At 45.8% G+C, this 26,496-nt stretch overlaps 1 protein-coding gene across 1 annotated transcript in view; it reads right to left on the reverse strand.

Annotated features, from left to right (window-relative positions):
• Positions 1–24,855, reverse strand: part of SHISA9 (shisa family member 9) — a 221,228-nt gene extending 196,373 nt beyond the window's left edge. Inside the window, exons 1-2 of the mRNA XM_070955272.1 lie at positions 24,365–24,855; positions 2,015–2,142 (exon numbers count right to left, since the gene is read on the reverse strand). Coding sequence (XP_070811373.1) covers positions 2,015–2,142; positions 24,365–24,795 — 559 coding nt within the window. The 5' untranslated portion in view covers positions 24,796–24,855. The remainder of the gene's footprint in view (positions 1–2,014; positions 2,143–24,364) is intronic.
• Between the last annotated feature and the right edge of the window lie 1,641 nt (positions 24,856–26,496).

The following is a 26,496-nucleotide window of genomic DNA, read 5'->3' on the forward strand; positions in this document are numbered from 1 at the left end:
TTGTTCTCCCTATCAGAAAATTTCTCCTTAGTTCTAGGTTGCTTCTCTCCTTGATGAGTTTCCACCCATTGCTTCTTGTCCTGCCTTCAGGTGCTTTGGAGAATAGCTTGACTCCCTCTTGTTTGTGGCAGCCCCTGAGATATGGGAAGACTGCTATCATGTCTCCCTTAGTCCTTCTTTTCATCAAACTAGACACACCCAGTTCCTGCAACCGTTCTTCATATATTTTAGCCTCCAGTCCCCTAATCATCTTTGTTGCTCTTCTCCGCACTCTTTCTAGAGTCCCCACATCTTTTTTACATTGTGGCGTCCAAAACTGAATGCAGCATTCCAAGTGTGGTCTTACCAAGGCCTTATAAAGTGGTATTAACACTTCACATGAGAGAGGGGGGAGGCGGGATGGAGGGAGAGGGAGAGGGAGAGAACTTCCTGCGTTGATTTATTAGTTATTTTTACTGACAAACGTTTCATAGCTAATTGTTGATAATCGTCCAGCTCTGAGATCTCACTTAAAGCAGCAGCTTTAATCTAAATATTTACCATTATTCCCCAGTAGGTTTTGAGCTGGGTTTAGCAGTAGCATATATTGCTAATGAAGTGGAAAAAAAACAGTACAATTCTGACAAATTCCGGAGTATTCTTCCAAATTCTACCACGCTCTGTTTTCCCTTGCTGGAAACCTTTTCTAAAATAATTGATTAATACGCCAGAAATTCCGATATATATTTATACCAGCCATGACACCCCCCCCCCCAAAGAAACAACAACAACAACACCTGATTGAAATACGAGGCGGAACAAAATGGATACACCACAAATCTATCACAGGTCTACAACAAGGGATCGTGTGTTTCACGGCTGCCACCAAGACCTGGTTACAATCCTTGACCCGTCAGAAAATTCTTTTGAGGAAAATCCACCGCAATTTTTCATAGCAGATCCAGCAGACTGAAAATTAAGTCCCGCTAAGGTGTACAACATTTAAGACAACATGTGTTTCATTGGGGTGCCTAAAAAGTTTTGCCCTTCCTGGTTCTTGAAGTGAGTTCTGACTGGAAGACTTGAAAAGCATTTGGTGCAAAATCCAATACTCGAAAACCATCTCTACAGACTTTTAGCTATATAATTTGGGATGAATACCCTTTGAATGGTGTGGGAGTAGGAATGGATTTCCAGGGGGAAAATGGCGGACTGCAGGAACCATTTGCCCCACTCAGGTGACCCTGAGGGCACAGGTAAACCTCCAAGTGCTTCAACGACCCTCTAAAAGGAGGCAAATGACCAGCTGTCTGCAAGGAATATAAATCCTTCCATTTTTCCCATCATCCAGTCAGAGCTGAAGAAGCTTCTTGGATGAGAAGCGAAACGTCTTCAAAACAAGAGAACAAGGAAGTCCAGTCGCCTCCTGAAAAAAAAGCAACCATGACCTGGATGATGGAGAATCTCTACAGACTTTTAGCTATATAATTTGGGATGAATACCCTTTGAATGGTGTGGGAGTAGGAATGGATTTCCAGAGGAGAAAAAAAATTACAGACTACAGTAACCAGGAGCACTAACTCAGGTGACCCTGAGGACACAGATAAACCTCCAAGTGCTTCAACGACCCTCTAAAAAGATGCAAATCACCAGCTGTCTACAAGAAATATAAAACCTTCCATCCTTCACCATCCAGTCAGAGCTGAAGAAGCTTCTTGGATGAGGAGCAAAATGTCTTCAAAAGAAAAAAGGAAGTCCAGTTGCCTCCTGAAAAAAAAGCACCAATTTGGGACAACCAGGACCTTGGATGACCGAGAATCTCTACAGACTTGAAAAGCAATTCAACTGTCTTTTTTTAAGAGGTTGTCTAGCAAAAAGATACGCTTAGGTGAAACCCACCAGCAATAAAAACTGAAGGTCAGAATTTGGCCAATTCTTAGCGCTGGATTTAGCAAAGCAAGACAAAGTCAGCCTCTTGCGGGTATAAAGGAACTCCAAGGCTCACCGAGCGAAACCCCGAAACGGTCACACTTACGTAAGTTGTTAGCAGGCGCTCTCGTCTCCATGTTCTCGTAATGCTGCATATGAACCACGATATTGAGATCCGTTTCCATGTGATCCGTGGTGCAGGCACCTTCCGGTCGCATCACATCAGCCAGAGCTCTGAGGAGTGGTGAAAAGAGAAGAGAGAATTACGTCCACGCGCCTCACAAAACTTATTCCAGATGCAAATGACACGCAACTCAAAATCCGACCCCAGGGCAGAGGAGGGTTTCAGCAGGTTCTGACCAGTTCTGGAGAACCGGTAGTGGAAATTTTGAGTAGTGCGGAGAACCGGTAGTAAAAAATTCTGATTGGCCCCGCCCCCGTCTATTCTCTGCCTCCCAAGTCCCAGCTGATCAGGAGGAAATGGGGATTTTGCAGTAACCTTCCCCTGGAGTGGGGAGGGAATGGAGATTTTGCAGTATCCTTCCCCTGCCACGCCCACCAAGCCACGCCCACAGAACCGGTAGTAAAAAAATATTGAATTCCACCACTGGGGTGAAGCTATATTCATTTAAAGACCCCACGGTTTACTTAACAACTTCAAGCATTCGCTGATTCACAGCGCCAGCAAAATCAGGTGTGATTGTAAAATCAGGTATGACTCAGTTAACAACCTTCTTGCTTCACCATGGACATTCAAGTCCCATTGTGGTTGTATGTCGAGGACTAGCTGTCCTGCAGAAACTCAGCAGGAAGTGTTTCTCAAACTGATTTTCCCCCCCTTTGGGACTGACTGAAGGACACGCAGTAAACAAAAGAAACGTCAAAACCACCGCAGAGAGGATGGTGCCATAAAGGAGATGGCAACCCTCAGCAACCTTGTAACTGAAGAAGTGAGCAAATGCTTTTATTATTTTCCACTCTTCTGAAAAACAATCAGGTATTCTCTTTTCTTTTAAAAGAGCCATTGAAAGCAAATCCTGTGATATTAGAATGAAAGAGAAGTAGGGATCGGTAAAAAAAAAAAAAGCAGGTTTCTCTCTCTCCCCCACCCCCTTTTCTGGCTTTTGCCTCACCAATGCTGGTGAGAGAATCTAGGTGTTTGCATTTTATTTAATATAAAATCACTCCCAATAATAGCAAAGTTGGGGCTTTGGGGTTGACAGCATTGGAATTCCAGAGTTACAGAACTGAACTTCTACAAAAATAAGAGGAATGAAATAGGCTGCTTTGAAAGAATACCAGTTCTTGGGGGTTTATGAAAAGTTTCTGAATATTCGGAAAGGAGAAGGAGAAGGAGGAGGAGGAGGAGGAGGAGGAGGAGGAGGAGGAGGAGGAGGAGGAGGAGGAGGAGGAGGAGAAGGAGAAGGAGAAGGAGAGGGAGAAGGAGAAGGAGAAGGAGAAGGAGAAGGAGGGAAGGAAGGAAGGAAGGAAGGAAGGAAGGAAGGAAGGAAGGAAGGAAGTAAAAGTGAGGGGCAGGGAAGGGAAAGAAGATGAAGGAAGAGAAGAGAGGAAAGGAAAAAGGAAAGGAAAGGAAGGGAGAAAGGAAAGGGAGAAAGAAAGAAAGAAAGAAAGAAAGAAAGAAAGAAAGAAAGAAAGAAAGAAAGAAAGAAAGAAAGAAAGAAAAAGTGAGGGGCAGGGAAGGGAAAGAAGATGAAGGAAGAGAAGAGAGGAAAGGAAAAAGGAAAGGAAAGGAAGGGAGAAAGGAAAGGGAGGGAGAAAGAAAGAAAGAAAGAAAGAAAGAAAGAAAGAAAGAAAGAAAGAAAGAAAGAAAGAAAGAAAGAAAGAACAGAAGGAAGGAAGGAAGGAAGGAAGGAAGGAAGGAAGGAAGAACGGAAGGAAGAAAGAAAGAAAGGAAGAAAGAAAGAAAGAAAGAAAGAAAGAAAGAAAGAAAGAAAGAAAGAAAGAAAGAGAAAAAGTGAGGGGCAGGGAAGGGAAAGAAGATGAAGGAAGAGAAGAGAGGAAAGGAAAAAGGAAAGGAAAGGAAGGGAGAAAGAAAGGAAAGGGAGAAAGGAAGGAAGGAAGGAAGGAAGGAAGGAAGGAAGGAAGGAAGGAAGGAAGGAAGGAAGGAAGGTCCTAGAAAGTTGAAGAAACAGCAACAGATCAGGAGAGCTGTAGAGTTGGCCTACATAATGGAGACAAATCACAGAACTGGCCACAGCTTCAAAGAGCTGAGTAATTAAGCTGCTAAGAAGGAAATATTATTATACTGTGATCTGCAGTTCTGGGCAGAGCCTAAATCATGCAAAAAAAAAAAAAAATCACACACAAACACCTGTCCACAAAGCTGCAGTTAATTACACCAGGTTTTTGGACACATGAAAAAAAAAAAAAGATTGACAAAGCTAGTTATAAATCTCTATAGAATAACAGAATTGGAAGGGATTTTGGAGGTCTTCTAGTCCAACCCCCTGCTTAGGCAGGAAACCCTACACCACTTGAGACAAATAGTCATACAACCTCTTCTTAAAAACTTCCAGTGTTGGAGCATTCACAACTTCTGGAGGCAAGTGGTTCCACTGATTAATTGTTCTAACTGTCAGGAAATTTCTCCTTAGTTCTAGGTTGCTTCTCTCCTTAATTAGTTTCCACCTGTTGCTTCTTGTCCTGCCTTCAGATGCTTTGGAGAATAGCTTGACCCCCTCTTCTTTGTGGCAGCCCCTGAGATATTGGAAGACTGCTATCATGTCTCCCCTGGTCCTTCTTTTCATTAAACTAAACATACCCAGTTCCAGCAACTGTTCTTCATATGTTTTAGCCTCCAGTCCAGGAGTGAAATGTAAAATTTGTTACTACCAGTTCTGTGGGCATGGCTTGGGGGGGTAATGTGACTGGGATAGGCGTGGCCAACTTTTTTTTTTTTTTTTAACTTTTCAAAGCATTTTTTCTAATGCTTTGAAAAGCCTCTCTGATGATCAGGCAACTCAGCTGGGATCGTCAGAGACTTTTCAAAGCATTTTTTTTTACCACCTCTTCGGCCAAGAGGTTGCAGAAAAAAATGCTTTGAAAAGCCTCTGACGATCCCAGCTGAGCCGCACGATCATCAGAGGCTTTTTTTTTTACTTTTAAAAGCATTTTTTTCGTCGGAAGAGGTTGTAGAAAAAATGCTTTTAAAAGTTTTTTTTAAAAAAGCCTCTGATGATCGTGCAGCTCAGCTGGGCATGGTGGTGGTGGTGGGGGCACAGGGATTTTTGCTACTGGTTCTCCGAACCACCCACTGCCATCGCTACCAGATCAGGCGATCCGGTCCGAACCGGGAGCATTTCACCCCTGCTCCAGTCCCCTAATCATCTTTGTTGCTCTTCTCTGCACTCTTTCTAATGCTGGCAATCTGTTTAGCAGGCAAATGTGAAGTGCAAGAACAAGCCAAATTTTATTTTCAAATGGGAACAAAATAAATAAAGAGCACCTTTACAGGTAATCCTTGATATACAACCACAATGGAAGGAAGGAAGGAAGGAAGGAAGGAAGGAAGGAAGGAAGGAAGGAAGGAAGGAAGGAAGGAGAGGGAGGGAGGGAGGGAGGGAAGGAAGGAAGGAAGGAAGGAAGGAAAGGAAGGAAGGGAAGGAAGGAAGGAAGGAAGGAAGGAAGGAAGGAAGGAAGGAAGGAAGGAAGGAAGGAAGGAAGGAAGATTTGTGTCTCTCAAAGAAAGATTTGTGCCTCTCCCAAATCATAGGAAAATGAGCAGATTTTATTTTCAAATGGGAACAAAATAAATAAAGAGCACCTTTACAGGTAGTCCTTGATATACAACCACAAAGGAAGGAAGGAAGGAAGGAAGGAAGGAAGGAAGGAAGGAAGGAAGGAAGGAGAGGGAGGGAGGGAGGGAGGGAAGGAAGGAAGGAAGGAAGGAAGGAAGGAAGGAAGGAAGGAAGGAAGGAAGAGAAGGAAGGGAAGGAAGGAAGGAAGGAAGGAGAGGGAGGGAGGGAAGGAAGGAAGGAAGGAAGGAAGGAGAGGGAGGGAGGGAGGGAAGGAAGGAAGAGAAGGAAGGAAAGGAAGGAAGGAAGGAAGGAAGGAAGGGAAGGAAGGAAGGAAGGAAGGAAGGAAGGAAGGAAGGAAGGAAGGAAGGAAGGAAGATTTGTGTCTCTCAAAGAAAGATTTGTGCCTCTCCCAAATCATAGGAAAATGAGCAGCTACACAGAAAGAGAAGACGAGCTAAATAGATGTCAAAAAAAAAAAACCCTCACAACCCAAGCAGTGTTCATGGCATGAATTATAGCTGAACTCCTCCAGTTTTCTCTGCCTTTTTGGATGGGAAAGCCTTCTGAGTCCTCCTTGGCAGAGCTCCCATGTTGGTGGAGATGTTCCCACATGGCTAATGAGTAACACCAAATTCTTCTATCAGCAAAGTACGATGAGTGTATCGCGTTCCTTTTTTTTTTCTTCGGGGTATGTTTTGAATCATGCTTTCAAGCAGAAATGGGCAATCATCAACCTTGCGTCAAGAAGGTTGATACAACTGGAGTTGAATGAATAAACAACCCAGGCTGAGTTCAGACCCCAAGCTAAGCCACAAGGAAACAATCCTTATTTCGGTTTAGTTTGATGTTGGGTTCTTGGAAACCTGGTTTTTTTTGTTTGTTTGTTTGTTTGTTTTTTGGTCTTCATGCGGATGTTCTTGCAGAAGTTTCATCACCAGGGTTGGTGATGAGAAGCCTGCAAGAAGGAAAAGACGGTCCAGAAAACACCAAGAACCCAACAATATATAGATCACTCAGCTACGTATTTATTCTCCATTAGGGGGGATGTATCAGCCCGACTTTTCAGCTGGGACTCAAATCCTTAGGAGTGCTTATCTCGAGGAGCCGATTACAGCCACATCTGGGAGGAGAGTTAAGGAGGAAAATGAGGCTGGGCAGATAGCCAGTTTAGCCACAAGAGAATGGCGCCAGAGCAAAAGCTTACAAACAAACAAACCAAAATCCTCTCTTCTGTTTTCCCTCCAGCAATGTAGCTCAAAGCTTCTTCTTCTTCTTCTTTTGAATTTTGATTCTTCCGATTTTTAGGTCTTTAGGTGTCAGGCATTTTTGCTGAACTATAGAATATAGAATAACAGAGTGGGAAGGGACCTTGGAGGTCTTCTAGTCCAACCCCCTGCTTAGGCAGGAAACCCAACACCACTTCAGACAAATGGTCATCCAACCTCTTCTTAAAAACTTCCAGTGTTGGAGCATTCACAATTTCTGGAGGCAAGTCGTTCCACTGATTAATTGTTCTAACTGTCAGGAAATTTCTCCTTAGTTCTAAGTTGCTTCCCTCCTTGATTAGTTTCCACCCATTGCTTCTTCTCCTGAGATGCTTTGGAGAATAGCTTGACTCCCTCTTCTTTGTGGCAGCCCCTGAGATATTGGAAGACTGCTATCATGTCTTCCCTAGTCTTTGTTTTCATTAAACTAGACATGCTCAGTTCCTGCAACCGTTCTTCATATGTTTTAGCCTCCAGTCCCCTAATCCTCTTGATTGCTCTTCTCTGCACTCTTTCTAGAGTCTCCGCATCTTTTTTACATCGTGGCGACCAAAACTAAATGCAAATCATGGCGAGGTCTATTGTGGACCATAGCTCCCCTTGCCTCCTCCTCACCTGTTGGCCTGGCTTACTCCATAAACTAAACCCTACACCAATTGCTGCATTTATAGAATACGTTATGCCTATTGAAATAAACCTTTTTATAGGCTGCTGTTCCAACCTTGGGTGGTGGGGTGGCTCGGCAGTTAAAACACCCGGCTTGGTGGTTGGAAATCTGGCAGTCCAGGTTCGAGAGCCAAGCGCCATGTGATGGGGTGAGTTCCCATTCTCGCCTCAGCTCCAGCAGTTTGAAAGCATGCAAATGCGAGCAGATAAATAGGTACCACTTCAGTGAGAAGGTAACAGCATTCCGTGATGTCATGCTGGCTACATGACCACAGAGATGTCTTCAGATAGTGGTGGCTCAATGGCCTTGAAACAGAGATGATTACTGCCTCCTGTAGTTGGCAATGACTATCAGAGTAAAATTTGCAGGGACTCCTTTCTCTTTTACCTTCCAGCCTGTTAAGCCACAAATGAACAGATGACATACAAGTTTAGCTACCTTCTCAAGGATCTACAAGGAAGATCATTATGGTCCTTCGTGACGAAGCTTCAATACCAAGTGCAGCTTGGAGTCCACATCTTCCCTACCTTCCAGTGTCTCATCAACACCCAATTTCACAAGTACTTTGTCCCTTTCCTCTCTTGTTTTCATTTACATCTGTCTAACATTCAGCCAATGCTATATGGCTTTTCAATATCTCAACTTTCAACCTAGCTCAAACATCTGATGTATGTTTTTATTCTTCTTTAAACTACACAATGTCAACTCACAAAGCATCCCTGGCCTGCTCTCAAGTTGCCATAGGCCAGGGGTACAGGGAAACTGGCGAAACTGCACAGCAGCCAAAAACAGATGCACATTCCACACTTATCTCCCTCAAGGCTGTATCCCAGGGATACCTACAGCAGTCAAAGGGGAGTGACCTCTACAACCCGCAAAATTGCTCTGTTGGCGAATGTGATTGAAGACACACCCTGGGGGGAGGGGGGAACAGGGTCATAATTGGAGCATAAATTACGTAGGGTCAGAGCTGGCTTCACCTGGGAATGTGCCAACATGAAGCTCCTAATAAATAACTGGATTTCTTTTGAAGCCTGGCTCAAGATTCATGATTTAATTAGGGCATCTATCGGAACCCTGACAGCAAGCCAGCTCTGACCCTATATAGTTTACACTCCAATTATGACCGTCATCAAGGCATCCATTGGAACCCTGACACACTCATAGAGAAGAGCTGGGATCTTCTCTTATGTGAGCTCTAGAGGCATGAAAACTGGTTGGGTGCCTTTGGGTCAATCATCAGGAGACTGTGAGTTCTAGACCCACCCTAGGTGCAAAAGTTGGCTGGGTGACTTTGGCCAATCACCAGAAGATTCTGCATTCTAGTTCCACCTTAGCCATAAAAGGCAGCTGGGTGAGTTTGGGTCCAACTGTAAGTCCCTCTTTGTAGGAGTAGTGTGGCCCTGTTTGGCTTAACAGATGCCACCCTAGCAAGATCGATGCTAGACTATACGATACAATGAGGATCCTAAACGGCTGCATAAAATCTACTCCTACTTGCTGGCTCCCCGTCTTGGGCGACATTGCACCACCAGCCCTACGTAGACAGGAAGCCTTAGTGAAGGAACACAACAAAATTATGAGAAAGCCATTTCCTCATCTATCCATTGCAGTGGTGAAATGTAAAATTTGTTACTACCGGTTCTGTGGGCGTGGCTTGGTGGGGGAGTGATGTGACTGAGTGGGCGTGGCCACCTAATGAGAAGGGAGGACTCATTGGAGAAGAGCCTAACTCTGGGAACGATTGAGGGCAAAAGAAGAAGGGGACGGCAGAGAACGAGGTGGCTGGATGGAGTCACCGAAGCAGTTGGTGTGAACTTAAATGGACTCCAGAGGATGGTAGAAGACAGGAAGGCCTGGAGGAACGTTGTCCATGGGGGTCACAATGAGTTGGACATGACTTTGCAACTAACAACAACAACAAGGAGAAGGACAGACAGAGCCTGGGGTTGGCATCAAGAGAGCAATCAGCCTAGAGTAATTACGTACTCACAAACTATAAGTCCAATCTCTCTTGAAATTCTGTTGATTCCAATCTAGCCCACATTTAGGGCTGACCATTAATTAACTAGATTCTTACACAGAGGCATGAGCAGTAGATTAGCTAATTGGAACCCAACGTGTGGTCCTGATTCTTTCTTTCTTTCTTTCTTTCTTTCTTTCTTTCTTTCTTTCTTTCTTTCTTTCTTTCTTTCTTTCTTTCTTAAGCTTATATGCCGCCCTCTCTCCGAAAAGGACTCAGGGCGGCTCACAGCAATAAAAACAAATAAAATCAATATTAAATGCTAAAAACCATTAAAACTTCCCTTAAAAACCCCTTCAGTCAAATCCGGCCTGGCAAAATAACCATGTCTTAAGGTCACGGCGGAAAGAGCGCAGATCAGGGGCAACCCGGAGCTCCAGGGGGAGTTGATTCCATAAGGTAGGTGCGCCCACAGAGAAAGCCCGTTCCCTAGGAGTCGCCAGACAACACTGCCTGGCCGACGGCACTCCAAGGAGGCCCTCCCTGTGGGAACGCACCGGGCGATGGGGAGCTGTCGCTGGCCGCAGATGGTCCATCAGGTACCCCGGGCCTAAGCCATGTAAGGCTTTATAGGTAATAACCAGCACCTTGAATCTCACCCGGAGGGCAACCGGTAGCCAATGCAGATCGCGCAGGAGGGGTATAACATGAGAGTGTCGGGGCACTCCCATCACTACCCGCGCGGCCGCATTCTGCACCAGCTGAAGCCTCCGAGTGGTCTTAATAATAATAATAATAATAATAATAATAATAATAATAATAATAATAATAATAATAATAATTTTATTTCTATACCACCCTTCTCCCGAAGGACTCAGGGCAGTGTACAGCCTATTTAAAAACACAAGACAAAACAGCGATTAAAATTTAAAATAATTAAATAGATTTGGCTCAATTTAAAACCCCAAAAATTTAAATACCCCAATTTAAAATTATTATGTTGATAGCCCAGCCTGGCGGAACAACAGGGTCTTTAGTGCGCAGCGAAACACCCGGAGGTCGGAGATCTTACGTATTTCCGGGGGCAGTTCATTCCACAGGGCTGGGGCTCCCACAGAGAAGGCCCTCCCCCTGGGTGTCGCCAGCCGACATAACTTGGCCGATGGCACCCTGAGGAGACCCTCTCTGTGGGAGCGAACTGGTTGGTGGGAGGCTATTGGTGGCAGAAGACGGTCTCGAAGGTACCCGGGTCCTATGCCATGGAGCGCTTTAAAGGTGGTAACCAGCACCTTGAATCGCACCCGGAAGACCACTGGGAGCCAGTGCAGCTCGCGCAGGAGGGGTGTCACGTGGGCACAACGAGTTGCGCCCATAACCACCCGCGCGGCCGCATTCTGGACCAGCTGAAGCCTCCGGGTGGTCTTCAAGGGCAGCCCCATGTAGAGAGCATTGCAGTAGTCGATCCGGGAGGTCACGAGCGCATGAGTGACTGTGCGGAGGTCATCACGGTCCAGGTAGGACACTTTGCGTCTGACACTCTCCATTCATATTCCAGCAAAGCAGGATCAGGAATCCGAGACCAAGGGGGCTGATCTTACAAGATCAGTGGTGGGTTCCTCCCGGTTCGGTCCAGTTCGGCCGAGCCAGTAGCGGTGACGATATGACGTCACCGAACCGGTTCTCCCCCCCGCCCTCCCACCCTCCTCCACCCCCCCCACCTCCACATGTTATTCTTATTCTTATTTGGTCCCACCCCCAATCTATTGCTGCCTCCTGAGTCCCAGCTGATGACTAGAGGGGAAAAAACTGTTTAAACTCTTGCCGCGGAGCTTCAAAGGACCGTCCTACAGCTGATCAGTGTTAAAAGCAAACAAATGAGTTGGGTCGTAAGTGCGAGGACCGGTCGTAAGTGCGAAGACCTTCCAGAAATGACTCTGCCCAGCTAGCCACGCCCACCTAGTCACATGACCTCCAAGCCACACCCACAAAATAAGCCACGCCCACAGAACCGGTAGTAAAAAAAATTTAGAACCCACCCCTGTACAAGATGTATGATCACTGAGAAAATGCTCTTCCCTCCCCCCTCCACCAAAAAAAAAGAAAGAAAGAAAAAGAAGCATCTGAGCACAGTAAAAACACCCTAGAATACATCTCCATGTACTGGTAACTATGGTATGAGCAGGTGCACCCCAACTGTTGGTACTGTACCAGCTGGCTGCTTGGAAACAGAAAACATGGGATCGCAACAGGGAAGAAAGATGCAGGAGGCTTAGCCAAGGCCAGTTGTGGTTGCAGCCTTTAACAAAAAAGCACAAAGCCGAACAAAGCCTGAGAGTTCACACACAAACACACACACACACATGGCATCCAAGCAGCTGTTTGCAAGAGAGGACTCTGAGCACTGATTTCGCAACGGTCTGCCCACAGCTCAGCTTCAAACGATGAAACGTCTTTACCCACAAGCAGAGTTTCGTAAGGGGTGGGGGGGTGGGGGAATTACCCCTCTGATTTCTTAGATGGATCTGGTTTCTCCTGGCTGTGGATGGGGCCGATGTTCTCTAGAGTTTCCACTCAACCACTTTTCCACGGAGTCTGCTGTCTAATCTGTGTTTATTCCCGCGGGCCAGTGGTCAATCAAACCTTGTCTCTACTCAGGGCTAGGGTTTGAAACAGCACTCAACCACAAATTAAGGCCTTAGGTTTGGTGTGCTGGCTAAAAAAAAAAAAAGGGTTGGGTAGTTTAGGTTTTATTGGTCGTATGAATTCAGCAGAAAGATAAGAGATTAAGATTCCTTTCTATCTCTCTGTTGTGTTCTGATTTAGGATTGGAGTTGGTCATGGGCAGATAGAGATAGAGGTAGAAGTAGAGAGGTAGAGAGGGGGAGAGAGAGGGGGGGTAGAGAGGTAGAGATAGAGATAGAGGTAGAGGTAGAAATAGAGAGGTAGAGAGGTAGAGAGGTAGAGGTAGAGAGAGAGAGAGAAAGAGAGAGAGAGGTAGAGAGGTAGAGAGAGAGAGAGAGAGAGAGAGAGAGAGAGAGAGAGAGAGAGAGGTAGAGAGAGAGAGAGAGAGAGAATAGATAGATAGATAGATAGATAGATAGATAGATAGATAGATAGATAGATAGATATAGAGATAGATGGATGGATGGATGGATGGACAGATGGACGGACAGACAGACAGACAGACAGACAGATGAAAGAGGGAGGGAGGGAGAGACCTGTTTCTCCTTTCTTGTGGTAAAAGCTGTGATTGTTTTGTCCTCTAATACCTATTTTTGTTTTATCTTCCTATCTATCTATCTATCTATCTATCTATCTATCTATCTATCTATCTACCTACCTAACATTATCTATCTATCTATCTATCTATCTATCTATCTATCTATCTATCTATCTATCTATCTATCTATTTAACTAACTAACTAACTAACTAACTAACTAACTAACTAACATTATCTATCTATCTATCTATCTATCTATCTATCTATCTATTTATCTATCTATCTATCATCTATCATCTATCATCTATCATCTATCTATCACCTCTCTTATTTTCTTCCCCGCCTATATTTATGTGCGTACAATTTTGCAAAACAGTAACATGAACAAGCAGACAGAAAGAAAGATTACCAAAAAGAATTTAAAAGAGAGAGAAAATGTAGAATTGTGTCTTCACCCCCTTCTCTCCATAGAGGAGTAATTATCCTCTTACGCTTTTCTGCTTCTTCTTCATATTTCTTGCCTGTGTTTTCAATTTTTTCTCCCTCCCTTCTGTTCCATTGTGTCCAATCCTCAGACATGGCCTGCATTTTTCATGCCATGTTTTTTTACAGAAGGTTTGCCATTGCCTCCTTCCTAAGACTGAGAGAAAGTGACTGGTTCAAAGTCACCCAGCTGGCTTCATACTCAATGCAGGACTAGAATTCACAGTCTCCCAGTTTCTAATCTGACACCTTAAACAGTACACCAAGCTGGCTCTCCTATTTTTTATTTCTCCCTTACAATTCTATAGACAGTATCACAGTATCAACAGTAGATATCTCAAGACCTAAAATGGACACCTAACATCAAAAATATCATCAAAAAAGCACAACAAAGAATGTTCTTTCTGCGCCAACTCAGAAAGCTCAAACTGCCTAAGGAGCTGCTGATCCAGTTCTAGAGAAGAATTATTGAGTTTGTCATCTGCACCTCCATAACTGTCTCGTTTGGTTCTGCAACCCAACAAGACAGACACAGACTTCAGAGGATAATTAGGACTGCAGAAAAAACCATGGCTACCAACCTGCCTTCCTTTGAGGACCTGTATACTGCACGAGTCAAAAAGAAGGCTGTGAAAATAACTACAGACCCCTCGCATCCTGGACATAAACTGTTTCAACTCCTACCCTCAAAATGACGCTATAGAGCACTGCACACCAGAACAACTAGACACAAGGACAGTTTTTCCCCGAACGCCATCACTCTGCTAAACAAATAATCCCCTCAACACTGTCAAATTATTCACTAAATCTGCACTACTATTCATCTTCTCATCGTTCCTATCACCCATCTCCTCCCATTTATGACTGCATGACTGTAACCTTGTTGCTTGAATTCTTACGATTTATATTGACTGTTTCCTAATATGATTCGATGGCTTATTTGTACCCTTTGACCATCATTAAATGTTGTACCTTCTGATTCTTGATGAATGTATCTTCTCTTTTTATGTACACTGAGAGCTTATGCACCAAAGACAAATTCCTTGTGTGTCCAATCACACTTGGCCAACAAAGAATTCTATGTCTTCTATGTCTATTTGATCATCTTTCTCGCCAGAGTTGAGGAAAGTATCATTATATGTAATAAAAAATAGGCAGCTGCACCTTATACACATTATAGGTAGTCCTTGATTTACAACTACAAAGGAGCCCATAAATTTCTGTTGCTAAGCGAGACAGTTGTTAAGGGAGTTTTGCCCCATTTTACAACCTTTCCTGCCACTGTTGTTAAATGAATCCCTGCAGTTGTTAAGTTAGTAACATGGCTGTTAAGTGAATGTGGCTTCCTCATTGATTTGGTTTGCAAAAGGGAATCACATGACCCCGGGACACCGTCATAAATTCATGTCAGTTGCCAAGCATCCAAATTTTGATCACGTGACCATGAGGATGCTGCAACGGTCGTAAGTGTGAAAAAAGGTCATAAGTCCCTTTTTTTTTCCCCGGTCCCGTCGTAACTTCGGACAGTCATGAAATGAACCGTTGTAAATTGAGGACAATCTGTATTTGAGTTGTCATCTGCTTCTTCCTCGTCCAAATTATATCACATCAGTTTAACATTCATCTTTCTTTTCTTGGAATTGCGGCTTTCCTTCAACGGATGGATTTAATCAAATCTTTCCATTCACTGATTTTCTAACTTCACCTGATACGTTGGATGACAAATAGGTTGGGCTTCAGGCATTCTACCAAGCCAGGAGTTGGTGAGGTAGGGAACTCACCTATGATGAACATTGCTCTCAAGCTTCGCTTGTAATGTGAATGTCTCTCGACTTGGTTACAGAATGCAGAATAACAGAGTTGGAAGGGATCTTGGAGGTCTTCTAGTCCAACCTCTTACTCAGGCAGGAAACCCCACACCACTTCAGACAAATGGTTGTCCGATCTCTTCTTAAAAACTTCCAGTGTTGGAACATTCACAACTTCTGGAGGCAAGTCGTTCCACTGATTCATTGTTCTCACTGTCAGGAAATTTCTCCTTAGTTCTAAGTTGCTTCTCTCCTTGATGAGTTTCCACCTGTTGCTTCTTCTCCTGCCCTCAGGTGCTTTGGAGAATAGCTTGACTCCCTCTTCTTTGTGGCAGCCCCTGAGATATTGGAAGACTGCTCTCATGTCTCCCTAGTCCTTCTTTTCATTGAACTAGACATACCCAGTTCCTGCAACTGTTCTTCATATGTTTTAGCCTCCAGTCCCCTCATCATCTCTGTTGCTCTTCTCTGCATTCTTTCTAGAGTCTCCACATCTTTTTTACATCGTGGCGTCCAAAACTGAATGCAGCATTCCAAGTGTGGTCTTACCAAGGCCTTATAAAGTGGTATTAACACTTCACGTGATCTTGATTCTGTCCCTCTGTTTATGCAGCCTAGAACTGTGTTGGCTTTTTTGGCAGCTGCTGCAACACTGCTGGCTCATATTTAAAGGGTTGTCCACTAGGACTCCAAGATCCCTCTCACAGTTACTACTATTGAACAAGGTACCACCAGACCACCCCAACGATGCCCTTGATGTGATGTCTCGCTGCCTGGAGGCCGTGCGGATCTGGATGGGGAGGAACAGGCTCAGACTCAACCCGTCCAAGACCGAGTGGCTGTGGCTGCCGGCGTCCCGATATAGTCAGCAGGTGCCATCGCTGACTATTGGGGGTGAATCTTTGCCCCCCACAGAGAGGGCTCGCAATCTGGGTGTCCTCCTGGACACACGGCTGTCTTTAGAAGAGCATATGACGGCCGTGGCCAGGGGGGCCTTTTATCAGGTTCGCCTGATCCGCCAGTTGCAGCCCTTTCTGGACCGGGACGCCTTGCGCACGGTCACTCATGCCCTTGTCACCTCCCGGCTGGACTATTGTAATGCTCTCTACATGGGGCTCCCCTTGAAGAGCACTCGGAGGCTTCAACTGGTCCAGAATGCGGCCGCGCGGGTGGTTATGGGCGCAACTCGTTGTGCCCGTGTGACACCCCTCCTGCGCGAGCTGCACTGGCTCCCAGTGGTCTTCTGGGTGCGATTCAAGGTGTTGGTTACCACCTTTAAAGCGCTCCATGGCACAGGACCCGGGTACCTTCGAGACCGTCTTCTGCCACCAATAGCCTCCCACCGACCAGTCCGCTCCCACAGAGAGGGTCTCCTCAGGGTGCCATCAGCCAAGTTATGTCGGCTGGCGACACCCAGGGGGAGAGCCTTCTCTGTGGGGGCCCCAGCCCTGTGGAATGAACTGCCCCCGGAAATACGCAAGATCTCCGACCTCCGGGTGTTTCATTGCGCATTGAAGACCCTGTTGTTCCGCCAGGCAGGGCTATCAACTTAATAATTTTAAATTGGGGTATTTTAAATTTTTTGGGGTTTTAAATCGGCCAAATCTATTTAATTATTTTAATTTTTAATTATTGTTGTGTCTTGTGTTTTTAAATTGGCTGTACACCGCCCTGAGTCCTTCGGGAGAAGGGCGGTATAGAAATAAAATTATTATTATTATTATTATTATTATTATTATTATTATTATTATTATTATTATTATTATTATTATTATTATTATTACCACCTATACTGTATATACATATACTATACTGTACCTGTGCAAATATTGGAACACTGCTATCATGTCTTCCCTAGTCCTTCTTTTCATTGAACTAGACATACCCAGTTCCTGCAACCATTCTTCGTATGTTTTAGCCTCCAGTCCCCTAATCTTCTTTGTTGCCTACTCACCCTAAATCATCTTTATTTGGTTGAATGTGTCATGTGAAGCCATCTAAAGAGCTAAACATGCCCCACCAGCAAGAATAGCGAAAATGTTCCCCAGCAATTCTCCAAAATGCTGGAAGTGTAAGATTAGTTATGGAACATTCTATCACCAATGGTGGACATGCCCGGTGGCAAAAAATTTTTGGAAGAAAATTAAAAATTGGATCGAAGAAATAATCCAGAATTCAATAGAGGGAAAACCTGAACAGTTTCTATTAGGGATGTCAATAGAAAATTATACTAAAGAAACACAGTATCTCATATTACATATATTGACAGCAGCACATATTATATGTGCACAATACTGGAAGAAAGAAGAATTACCACCAGATAAGGATATTATTAAAAAGATTTTGGAATGCGCAGAACTGGATAAACTAACTAAAGAAATTCAGGGGAAAGAGGAAACCAAATACTATAAAGTGTGGAATAATTGGTATGAATGGCTGAAAAATAAGGAAATAAATTAAAGGAATGAAGAAGGGAAAGAGAAAAATGTGATAGATCAATTAACATGTTAGTCGAAATGAAATACAATAGGAGAAAAAGGCTGAATAAGTTAACATTATAATAGCTGTAAATATTAATACATAGTAAGAAATGGATCACTGTTAAGTAGCCTTGGTAGTACAGTGGTCTAAGGCACCCTGTTATTAAGCTGGTTATTAAGACCAGATGCCTGCAATTACTGCAGGTTCGAATCTCGCCAAGGCTCAAGGTTGACTCAGCCTTCCATCCTTTCTAAGGTAGGTAAATTGAGGACCCAGTTTGTGGGGGCAATAAGATGACTTTGTATAAATATACAAAAGGATGAAGGCTATTGCTGAGCACATTGTAAGCCGCCCTGAGTCTCCGGAGAAGGGCGGCATATAAATCAAATTAAAAAAAAAAAGTAGCTGAAAAAGAAACTAAGATTCTTGTATATGTTGTATGTCTATGTATGTCTTTTTAACTATGTTTAAAATAAAAAACTTTTTTAAAAAAGAGCTAAACACGCCGCTTACTAAGGAGGTCAAATATAGCATGTACTCAAAACAAGACCCAAACGGCCTTCCCATGGATTGATTGCTCGGACTTCTATGTCCCTCTAATTTGTCAACTCTGCGCATCTTTTGATTTTTGCTTTTGTTGGTGTTTTGTGTCTTTAAGCCTGATGACTGCATAGCCCTAGACTATGCTCTGTAATTTTCTTGGCAAGGGGTTGTTGGTGGGGTTTTTTTTCTTCCTTGAAGTAGTTTGTTGAGCGTGACTGGCCCAAGTGTTACCCAACTGGTTTCGTGAACTAGAATTCACCGTCTCCCAAATTCTAGCCTGATGCCTAACCACCACACCCAATAGAATATACCACAAATCCCCAAAGGGCTGATTACAGGGGTGAAATTCAGCAGGTTCTGGAGAACCGGTAGCGGAAATTTTGAGTAGTTCGGAGAACCGGCAAATACCACCTCTGGCTGGCCCCAGAGTGGAGAGGGAATGGGGATTTTGCAATATCCTTCCCCCAGGAATAGGGAGCGAATGGGGATTTTGCAGTTTCCTTCCCCTGGAGTGGAGTGGGAATGGAGATTTTGCAATATCCTTCCCCTGGAGGGGGGAGGGAATGGTTTTTTTGTGGTATCCTTCCCCTGGTATGGGGTGGGAATGGGGATTTTGCAGTATCCTTCCCCTGGAGTAGGGTGGAAATGGGGATTTTGCAGTATCCTTCCCCTGGAGTAGGGTGGGAATGGGGATTTTGCAGTATCCTTCCCCCAGGAGTGCGGTGGGAATAGAGATTTTGCAGTATCCTTCCCCTGGAGTGGGGTGGGAATGGGGATTTTGCGGTATCCTTCCACTGGAGTGGGGTGGGAATGTGGATTTTGCAGTATCCTTCCCCTGGAGTGGGGAGGGAATGTGGATTTTGCAGTATCCTTCCCCTGGAGTGGGGTGGGAATGGGGATTTTGCAGTATCCTTCCCCTGGAGTGGGGTGGGAATGGAGATTTCGCGGTATCCTTCCCCTGCCATGCCCACCAAGCCACACCACGCCCACCAATCCATGCCCACAGAACCGGTAGTAAAAAAAATTTGGATTTCCCCACTGGCTGATTATAGTTGAAAATAAGCAACGTAGCAGAAAACAGAGAAGAAACAAAACGCCAATGCTTCTCAACTATTGCGCCATGATGCCACATGTCCACCTCCTATTCTATCTCCATACAGTCTCCTAAAGATCTGGTTTTCACACCTTTCCAAAATACCAATAGGTTCTAGCTTTCTAGGTCTCCAAGTCTAGAAAGCTAACTTGGATGGAGGGAAGCCTCAAAGGGGTGGGGGGGTGAGGAATCCAACACCTAATTTCTTGCAGCCGTTTTTATTTTTATTTTTTTTTTAAAAAATATATATACTAGCATTAAAATAAGCCAACTGAAAAATGGAAGTGATTTATTTCAGGTAAATGCCATGCAACACCTCTGCTATGATGTGTTTAACACCAGCAAGGCATTTAAGCTTGGGATCAATGCAAAAGCTGTTAAATAACTTCAATAAATAATAATAAAAAAGGCAGACGGAGTTGTATAAATTGCCCTTTTTCAGCCTAAAATGATTATCTTTCAACCGTGTTCACTTAATGGCTTAACCAGGTCAGATGAAGCCTTGATATTTTTTTTTTCCCCCTCCATACAAGCCTTGGTATGTATTAACCTTGATTAGGCTACATAGATGGCGGAGAGAAACAGACACATGCAAACGTACATGCACACAATATACGTGAGAGAAAGAGGCACAATATACCCGAGAGAAAGAGGCATAACCTGTGAATGAACCCCTTTTCATTTGGTGAAGTTAGGCTGTATTTTGCACATCTGCAGTGGCAACCCAGAAAAAGGATTAATTCAGTAATTCAGATAAAATAGGTTACGTGAATGATGCAGCCTTGCAACAGTTTGGGACACTGTGAGAATGTGAAACTTGTCATGGAAAGATGTCTGGCTGTTAGAGAGGCCAAGGAACTGTAGGATGGTTTCGATTAAGTTCTGCCTTGGTCTGCCCAACATCTGCTTCCCAACAAGGAACCCAACATCTACTTCTGCAATAACAGAACAGAATAACAGAGTTGGGAGGGACCTGGGAGGTCTTCTGATCCAAACCACTGCAAACGGCATGAGATCCTACACTATTTTGGTCAATATCATCTTCTCAACACCTTGACCTGTGGACTCTTTAACTGGATAGCATTGAGATGAAATGTGGGATATACACCAGTCTAGACTTGTTCACAACTCTGCCATTCAGATCTGAAGAGTTGCCTCCATTCACCAAATCCTTTTTGTAGCCTTAGGAACAACTCCAGAAATCAGAAGTGAGACTGTCTCCATTACAAATGGCCGGTCACCTGGTAAAGAAGGAGTTTTAAGTTTTAAGGGTGGGTCAAAGGCCAGTCAAGATCTGCTGTCAGATCCCTGTCAACTTAGATCAGCAGGAATCTCGGATTCCAATAGAGAACAGCAAAATCCAACAGATCTCCTTTCTATTGCACACCTGAAGGAAGTGAGTTTGGAATAACCAGGAGAGATTGGGATATGGAGAAAAAAAAATAGGGAGTAAAATACATTTCAGAGCATCTGAAGAAATTCCTGAGTTCCGTATAGTCTTAAAAGATATTCTGTTCAGAACCAGTTCACTGTTGCTTATAAAAATCCTTCCATTCCCCACCATCCAGTCAGAGCTGAAGAAGCTTCTTGGATGAGAAGCAAAATGTCTTCAAAGAAAAAAACAAGAAAGTCCAGTTGCCTCTTGAGACAAAAAAAAGCACCTTTGACCTAGATGACTGAGAATCTCTATTAGGTAAAGGTAAAGGTTCCCCTCGCACATGCGTGCTAGTCGTTCCCGACTCTAGGGGGCAGTGCTCATCTCTGTTTCAAAGCCGAAGAGCCAGCGCTGTCCGAAGACGTCTCTGTGGTCATGTGGCCAGCATGACTAAATGCCAAAGATGCCCAGAACATTGTTACCTTCCCACCAAAGGTGGTCCCTATTTTTCTACTTGCATTTGTTTTACGTGCTTTCGAACTGCTAGGTTGGCAGAAGCTGGGACAAGTAACGGGAGCTCACCCCGTTACGCAGCACCAGGGATTTGAACCGCTCAACTGCCGACCTTTCGTTCGACAAGCTCAGTGTCTTAGCCACTGAGCCACCATGTCCCTTCTGAGACTCTCTACAGACGTTGCTTATAATGTACTGTACTTGACTGATCTCAGGACGGTAGTGTAGTAATCCTAAAACAGACCCTACGAAAAGCTTTCCGCTGCTCCTCTTCTGGTTTAAGGTTTCCTGTTTGGGCCACCGTAGCTTCCATTCATTTCTTTAGTCCTCAGTAAGCATTGTACACAGAAGCACCCAAACCAAGTCCATTCGTCTCAAAGGAAATTATTTTCTAAAAGTTAAGCTTTTTGGAAACAACCAGCCGTGGATATAGGCAAAGCATGCCTTACGATGATGGAGAAAGAAAAAAAAATGGAAGAATGTTCCTTTTGCTGGATTTTTAGGAAAGGTTCGATTGCCGAGACAGATTTTTATAAGCAACTGGTTCAGAACAGAATATCTTTAAGACTATACAGAAGTCAGGAATTTCTTCAGATGCTCCAAAATGTATTTTACTCCTTTTTTTCTTTTCTTTTTTGTATCCCAATCTCTCCTGCTTATTCCAAGCCCACTTCTTTCAGGCGTGCATCGATTTGTTGGATTTTGCTGTTCTCTCTTGGCATCGGAGATCCTTGCTGATCTAAGTTGCCAGAGATATCTGAGGGCAGATCTTGACTGGCCTTTGACCCACCCTTAAAACTTAAAATTCCTTCTTACCTGGCTATTTGTAATGGAGACAGTCTCGCCTCTGATTTCTGGAGTTGTTCCTAAGGGTACAAAAAGGATTTGGTGAATGGGGGTCATCTCTGGAAGGGAGAAGTAAGCAGAAAGGATCCCAGAGGAGCAAACGGATCAAAATTGGAGCCTTGTTTAACCACCCAGAAACTCAGATTTACTGCCAGGCGTGTGTAAACGCATCAGTTCCAATTCTTTCTCCTTTCAGCAAATAACATGGTAAGGCGACCCGAATGCCATACATTATACCTTATACTGATATTATATAGAGACTACAGGAAGGCAGAGATCCAAATAGGGGGAAGGAAGGATTTTTTCCAACCTTTTCAAAAAAAAAAAGCAGAAGACCGAAAAGGCATCCTTACAACTTTCTTGGCCTGGATTTAGCGGATTAGATTCCTCACCTTCAACAGGAGGGAGAGTCTCTCTCATTCTCTCTCCCCCTTCCCCCCCCTCCCCCAATTAGTGAACCTTAGAGAAGATCATAGGAGCTTTGGGGGTCCCTCATGATGCCTGCGCTAGGCTTTCTCCTTGGTAGTAAAAAAAAAAAAGATGATCGCCCATCAGCCAGTTTATAAATAGCAAATAATTGCTAGTGAAAGGAATGGGTGATGCATTCGGAGAACTATTTTGGGTGCCTGAATGCAGGGGGAAGCTGTTAATCACAAAGCAAGCAGCAAGATCCTGGGCTGGAAAGGTGCGCCAGGTGTTTAGTCCATCTTGGGTGTTGGGGGAATGGAGAAGAAGAAGAAGAGGAAAGAGAGAGAGAGAGACAGACAGACAGACAATGGGAAGGGAGATTGACTGAAGATGAAGAACCTAGACCGGCCATCACTCATTTCAGCTGCGCCCATTAAAAAAAAAACACATTTTCTGGTGATGACATTGTCCCTCTTGAGAACTTCTTCCATAAGCTGATATCCATCTGATGGGAGCACGGAAAAGCCACCTGATTATGGGCTGCAGTTCTCAACCCCGTTACCCAACCCAATGGTCAATGGAGACATTCACCACCAAGCACCCAGGTTCTCGAGGCTTCTTATCCCTCCAACGAAGCGATTTGCTTTGCTTCTCTCTCTCTCGTCCTCCTCCTCCTCCTTTTTGCTTTTAATTGTTTTTATTTGATCTACAAAAATGTCTCTCCCCATCTGTTTTGCTTTCATGTGTTTGGGGATTAGCATAATGAATCAGACAGACCCCATAACTTGACAAATGAATTGCGACTTTGAGTCCCTCCTGTTGCCATCACGGCCTGGTGGGTAGCGGGGAAAATTTGGTGGGGAGGGAAAAATTCGGTTGGGAAGGCGATGGGTGGAATTTCAAGAAAGAGGCAGCAGGCCACAACAGCCCGGTCCTCGGCCCCTGAAGTGATTGGACTCGCAAACAGCTCAACCCCAGCAGCATTGTTTGGCAACGGAGAAGGGAGGGTAGGTTTAACTAAGCCAGCCATTGCTCAGTGGGTATAGCTCTGAAATAAATCCGTGCACCACAAACTCATCCACACGCTGCTTTTCACCCAGCGCCTGTTCTTATCAGACAGCAGAATGTGTGTGCATGTGTGATGTTATCATGCTATCAAGCATCACTATCTCTACCGTGGGGACTGACCAAGCTTGTGCAAGTTGATACCTCCAGGGTGGGTTTTTGTGAGTTGTAGTCGGACCGTCTGGAATGGCACGGTTAGTTGATCTGATGGGTTCTAGGTTAGGCTATATCTCTGCTTTTGCTGGGCTCTGGATTGGAAGGAGAAGAGGCTGGGAATGAAGAGGAAAGACACCCCTCCCCACTTTTTGGAGCCAAAGTAGCAAGATGATAAAGGGGTGTGTGTGAGTGAGTGTGTGTGTTTGTAGACAAGTGTGAGTATACGTGTATGTTGGTGGATGGGCATAGTGTTGATTTGTCGTCCCCCCCACACACACAGAGAGAGCATTTGACCCTACAGAATTCCAACAGATGCAATGGGGAAATTTTTTATCTGTGGTTCTGGTTACATTAACCCAACATCCTTAATGGTTTCCATTGTTGCTGCTTCTCCAACATTTGCCAGTGCACAGGTGTGCATGTGACTTCTTTCCTGTCTTCTTCACTCTTGAGGAGCTCTTGGGCCGCTATCGCACAAGGGGTGTGGATTGACTGCCCCCTGCAGAGCCCCTCCCCCCACTCTTTTCCAAGGCTCTATGGAAGCTTTCCAAAATTGAAGGAGGGGACATGCTTCTATTTTTCCTTTTTTCCCCCCCACTCCAAAAAGAGAAGATGCTCACCCCATTGTGGTTGGGATTTCCCCCTCTCCCTCCCGCCGCCGCCCCCAAGACAAAAACAGCAGAACAAGCCTGCGGCAGGTGGCATATGGCATCATATGGCATCGGGGTGGGAGGAGGTGGAGTGAATTGGGGAGGGGAAGGGAGGGGAGGATCCCAGAAAGGAAGGAGGAGGGAAATGGAGCTCAGCTTACCTGGACATGTGTTCCCGCTGGGGCCGGTGTGCTTTCTCCAGCCCGAGTTTGGTGAAGATACCCACCAAAACCATGACAGCAACCACCCCACAGATGATGTAGACGATGAGGTTGGTCTTGTCGCGGGTGGGGTCATGGGATGAGTCCATGGGCCGGTTGGTCATCTTGCGCCCGTTAAGCCAGGGGGGCTTGATATAGTTGGTGCAGACCTCCTGGTCCAACCGTCTCTTTTGATCCTGGCAGCAGAAACGGAAGCCGCACGTGCCACAGCAAAACGGGTAGCCGCGGACGCTGCAGTTGAAAGCCTCGTCCCACTGGCCCATCACATCAAAGTAGCCCCGGCATGCCTCCGGGCTGGGGGGCGGCTCCGAGGCGTCGGCGGGTGGCGGCTCACCCGTTCGGCTGTGGTTCCCGCCGGAATCGAACAACATCACGATGCTGCCCAGGTGTTGCCCGACTTTCTCCTGCGCCCGACACAGCAGAAGGGGGAGGAGGTCTGCTGCCAAGTAGCCCAAAACCAAACGGAGGAAGCCCTTCATCCTTCGCAGCAGCGCGCCACCAGGACACCTGAGGTTGCCTTCCCTGCTGCCGCTGCCGCCGCCGCCGCAATTCAAGGCTCCCGACGCTCCGGCGCTGCGCCAAGGATTGTACATAAAGGGGGTCTCTCTTGGGCAGGCCCCGTTGGTGCGCTCTTCCGCTCGGCTTTTTTCCCCCCCCGCAGTTTAGTAGCGAAGGCTGGCTTTCAGCACCGCGGACAGCTCCGGGGTTTCAGCACCGCGGACAGCTCCGGGGTTTCAGCACCGCGGACAGCTCCGCGCCAGCCTTCCAGGGCCGCCTCTGCCGAGCATGCGGGGTTGGGGGGCGGGGTACCCCCTCCTCCTCTTCCTCCTCCTCCCCCCCCTCCCGCCAGACCCCCCCCCCCTCCTCGCCTCTTCCCACCTTCTCACAGCTTCCAAAGCTGGGGAGGGGAAGTGTGAAGCGGCGGCACTTGTAGAGTGTGGAGAGGCACCCAGAGAGTGAATGAGTGGCCGAAAGAAGGAGGGGGGGAGGGGGAAGAGCAGGAGTGGCCAGAATCGGGGGGAGGGGGGCGGAGGGGGCAACTGGGGTGAGGTGTGGGGGGGGGGACTCACGCCGTAGGGGAAAAAAGACCGGGGGTAGGGAGTGGGGATCAAAAGACCCCAACGCGAGACGGAGAGGGAAGGGGGAAAGAATGGAATGGGGAGGGGGGGTTGTGTTTTTTTGCAGAGAAAGCGGATGGGGTGAGGGTCGAGGAGGGGGGGAAAAAACAAGAGTCCGGTCCCTTCTCTCTGCCTTCTCCCTTTTGAGGGTCCCCGCTCCTCGTCCTCCTCCTCCTCCGGCTGCCGGCGCCACCTTCACCACCCCACACCCCTCTCCGCCAGAGCGCTGGCCAAGTTCTCCAGCGAGGAAAACTCTCTTGCTAGGAGACGCGGCCCCCCCTCTCCCTCCCTCCCTCCTTCCCTCCCTCCCTCCCTGCAAAGAGGAGGGGCGGAGACTTGGGCTGCTGCAGCTTCCCTAAAAAGGACCCGCATGGGAGTCGGGAGCAGAGCGTGGGTCTCCTCTTCTGCTTCTCCCCCTCCAACTAAGGCGCACGCAGAGACACAAACACACACAAACACACGCGCACGTGCGCGCACATGTCCTGCTGATAGAGAAGCAGAGAAGGGAGTAAGAGCCAGAGGCAATCTGATGGGGGAGGGGGGGAGAGGGAGAGGGAGAGGGAGAGAGGGGAGAGGAGGGGGAGGTGCCTCTAGTCTCTTTCCAAGTGACTTTCTTAGCACCTTTAAACCTTCCACCAAGGTCCTTTGGAAGGAGCAGCGGTGGCAACGGGGTGGGCTGGGGTGGGGTGAGGTGAGGGATGGGGTTTTGGATCGATGACAAAAACTGGAAGGAGAAGCAGGAATGGGATAATGCGCCTTAGGACCAAAGAAGGAAAGGCCCGTAAATTGACCCCAGATCAGTCAAAGCCAAGATTCAGACAACATGCTTAACTGGTTTTTTATTTGTTTTTTTTAAAAAAGCAAAGTTTGATCAGAGTTAACCTCCGTTGGGTTTTTCCTGGCCCGACATGCAAATAAATATTTCCTGTTTGCGTCATGTGTGGGTCAGTGTAT

Source organism: Pituophis catenifer, unplaced genomic scaffold, assembly GCF_029215685.1.
Source record: "Pituophis catenifer annectens isolate HBS135680 unplaced genomic scaffold, rPitCat1.0.hap2 SCAF_16, whole genome shotgun sequence".
Lineage (NCBI taxonomy): Eukaryota > Metazoa > Chordata > Lepidosauria > Squamata > Colubridae > Pituophis > Pituophis catenifer.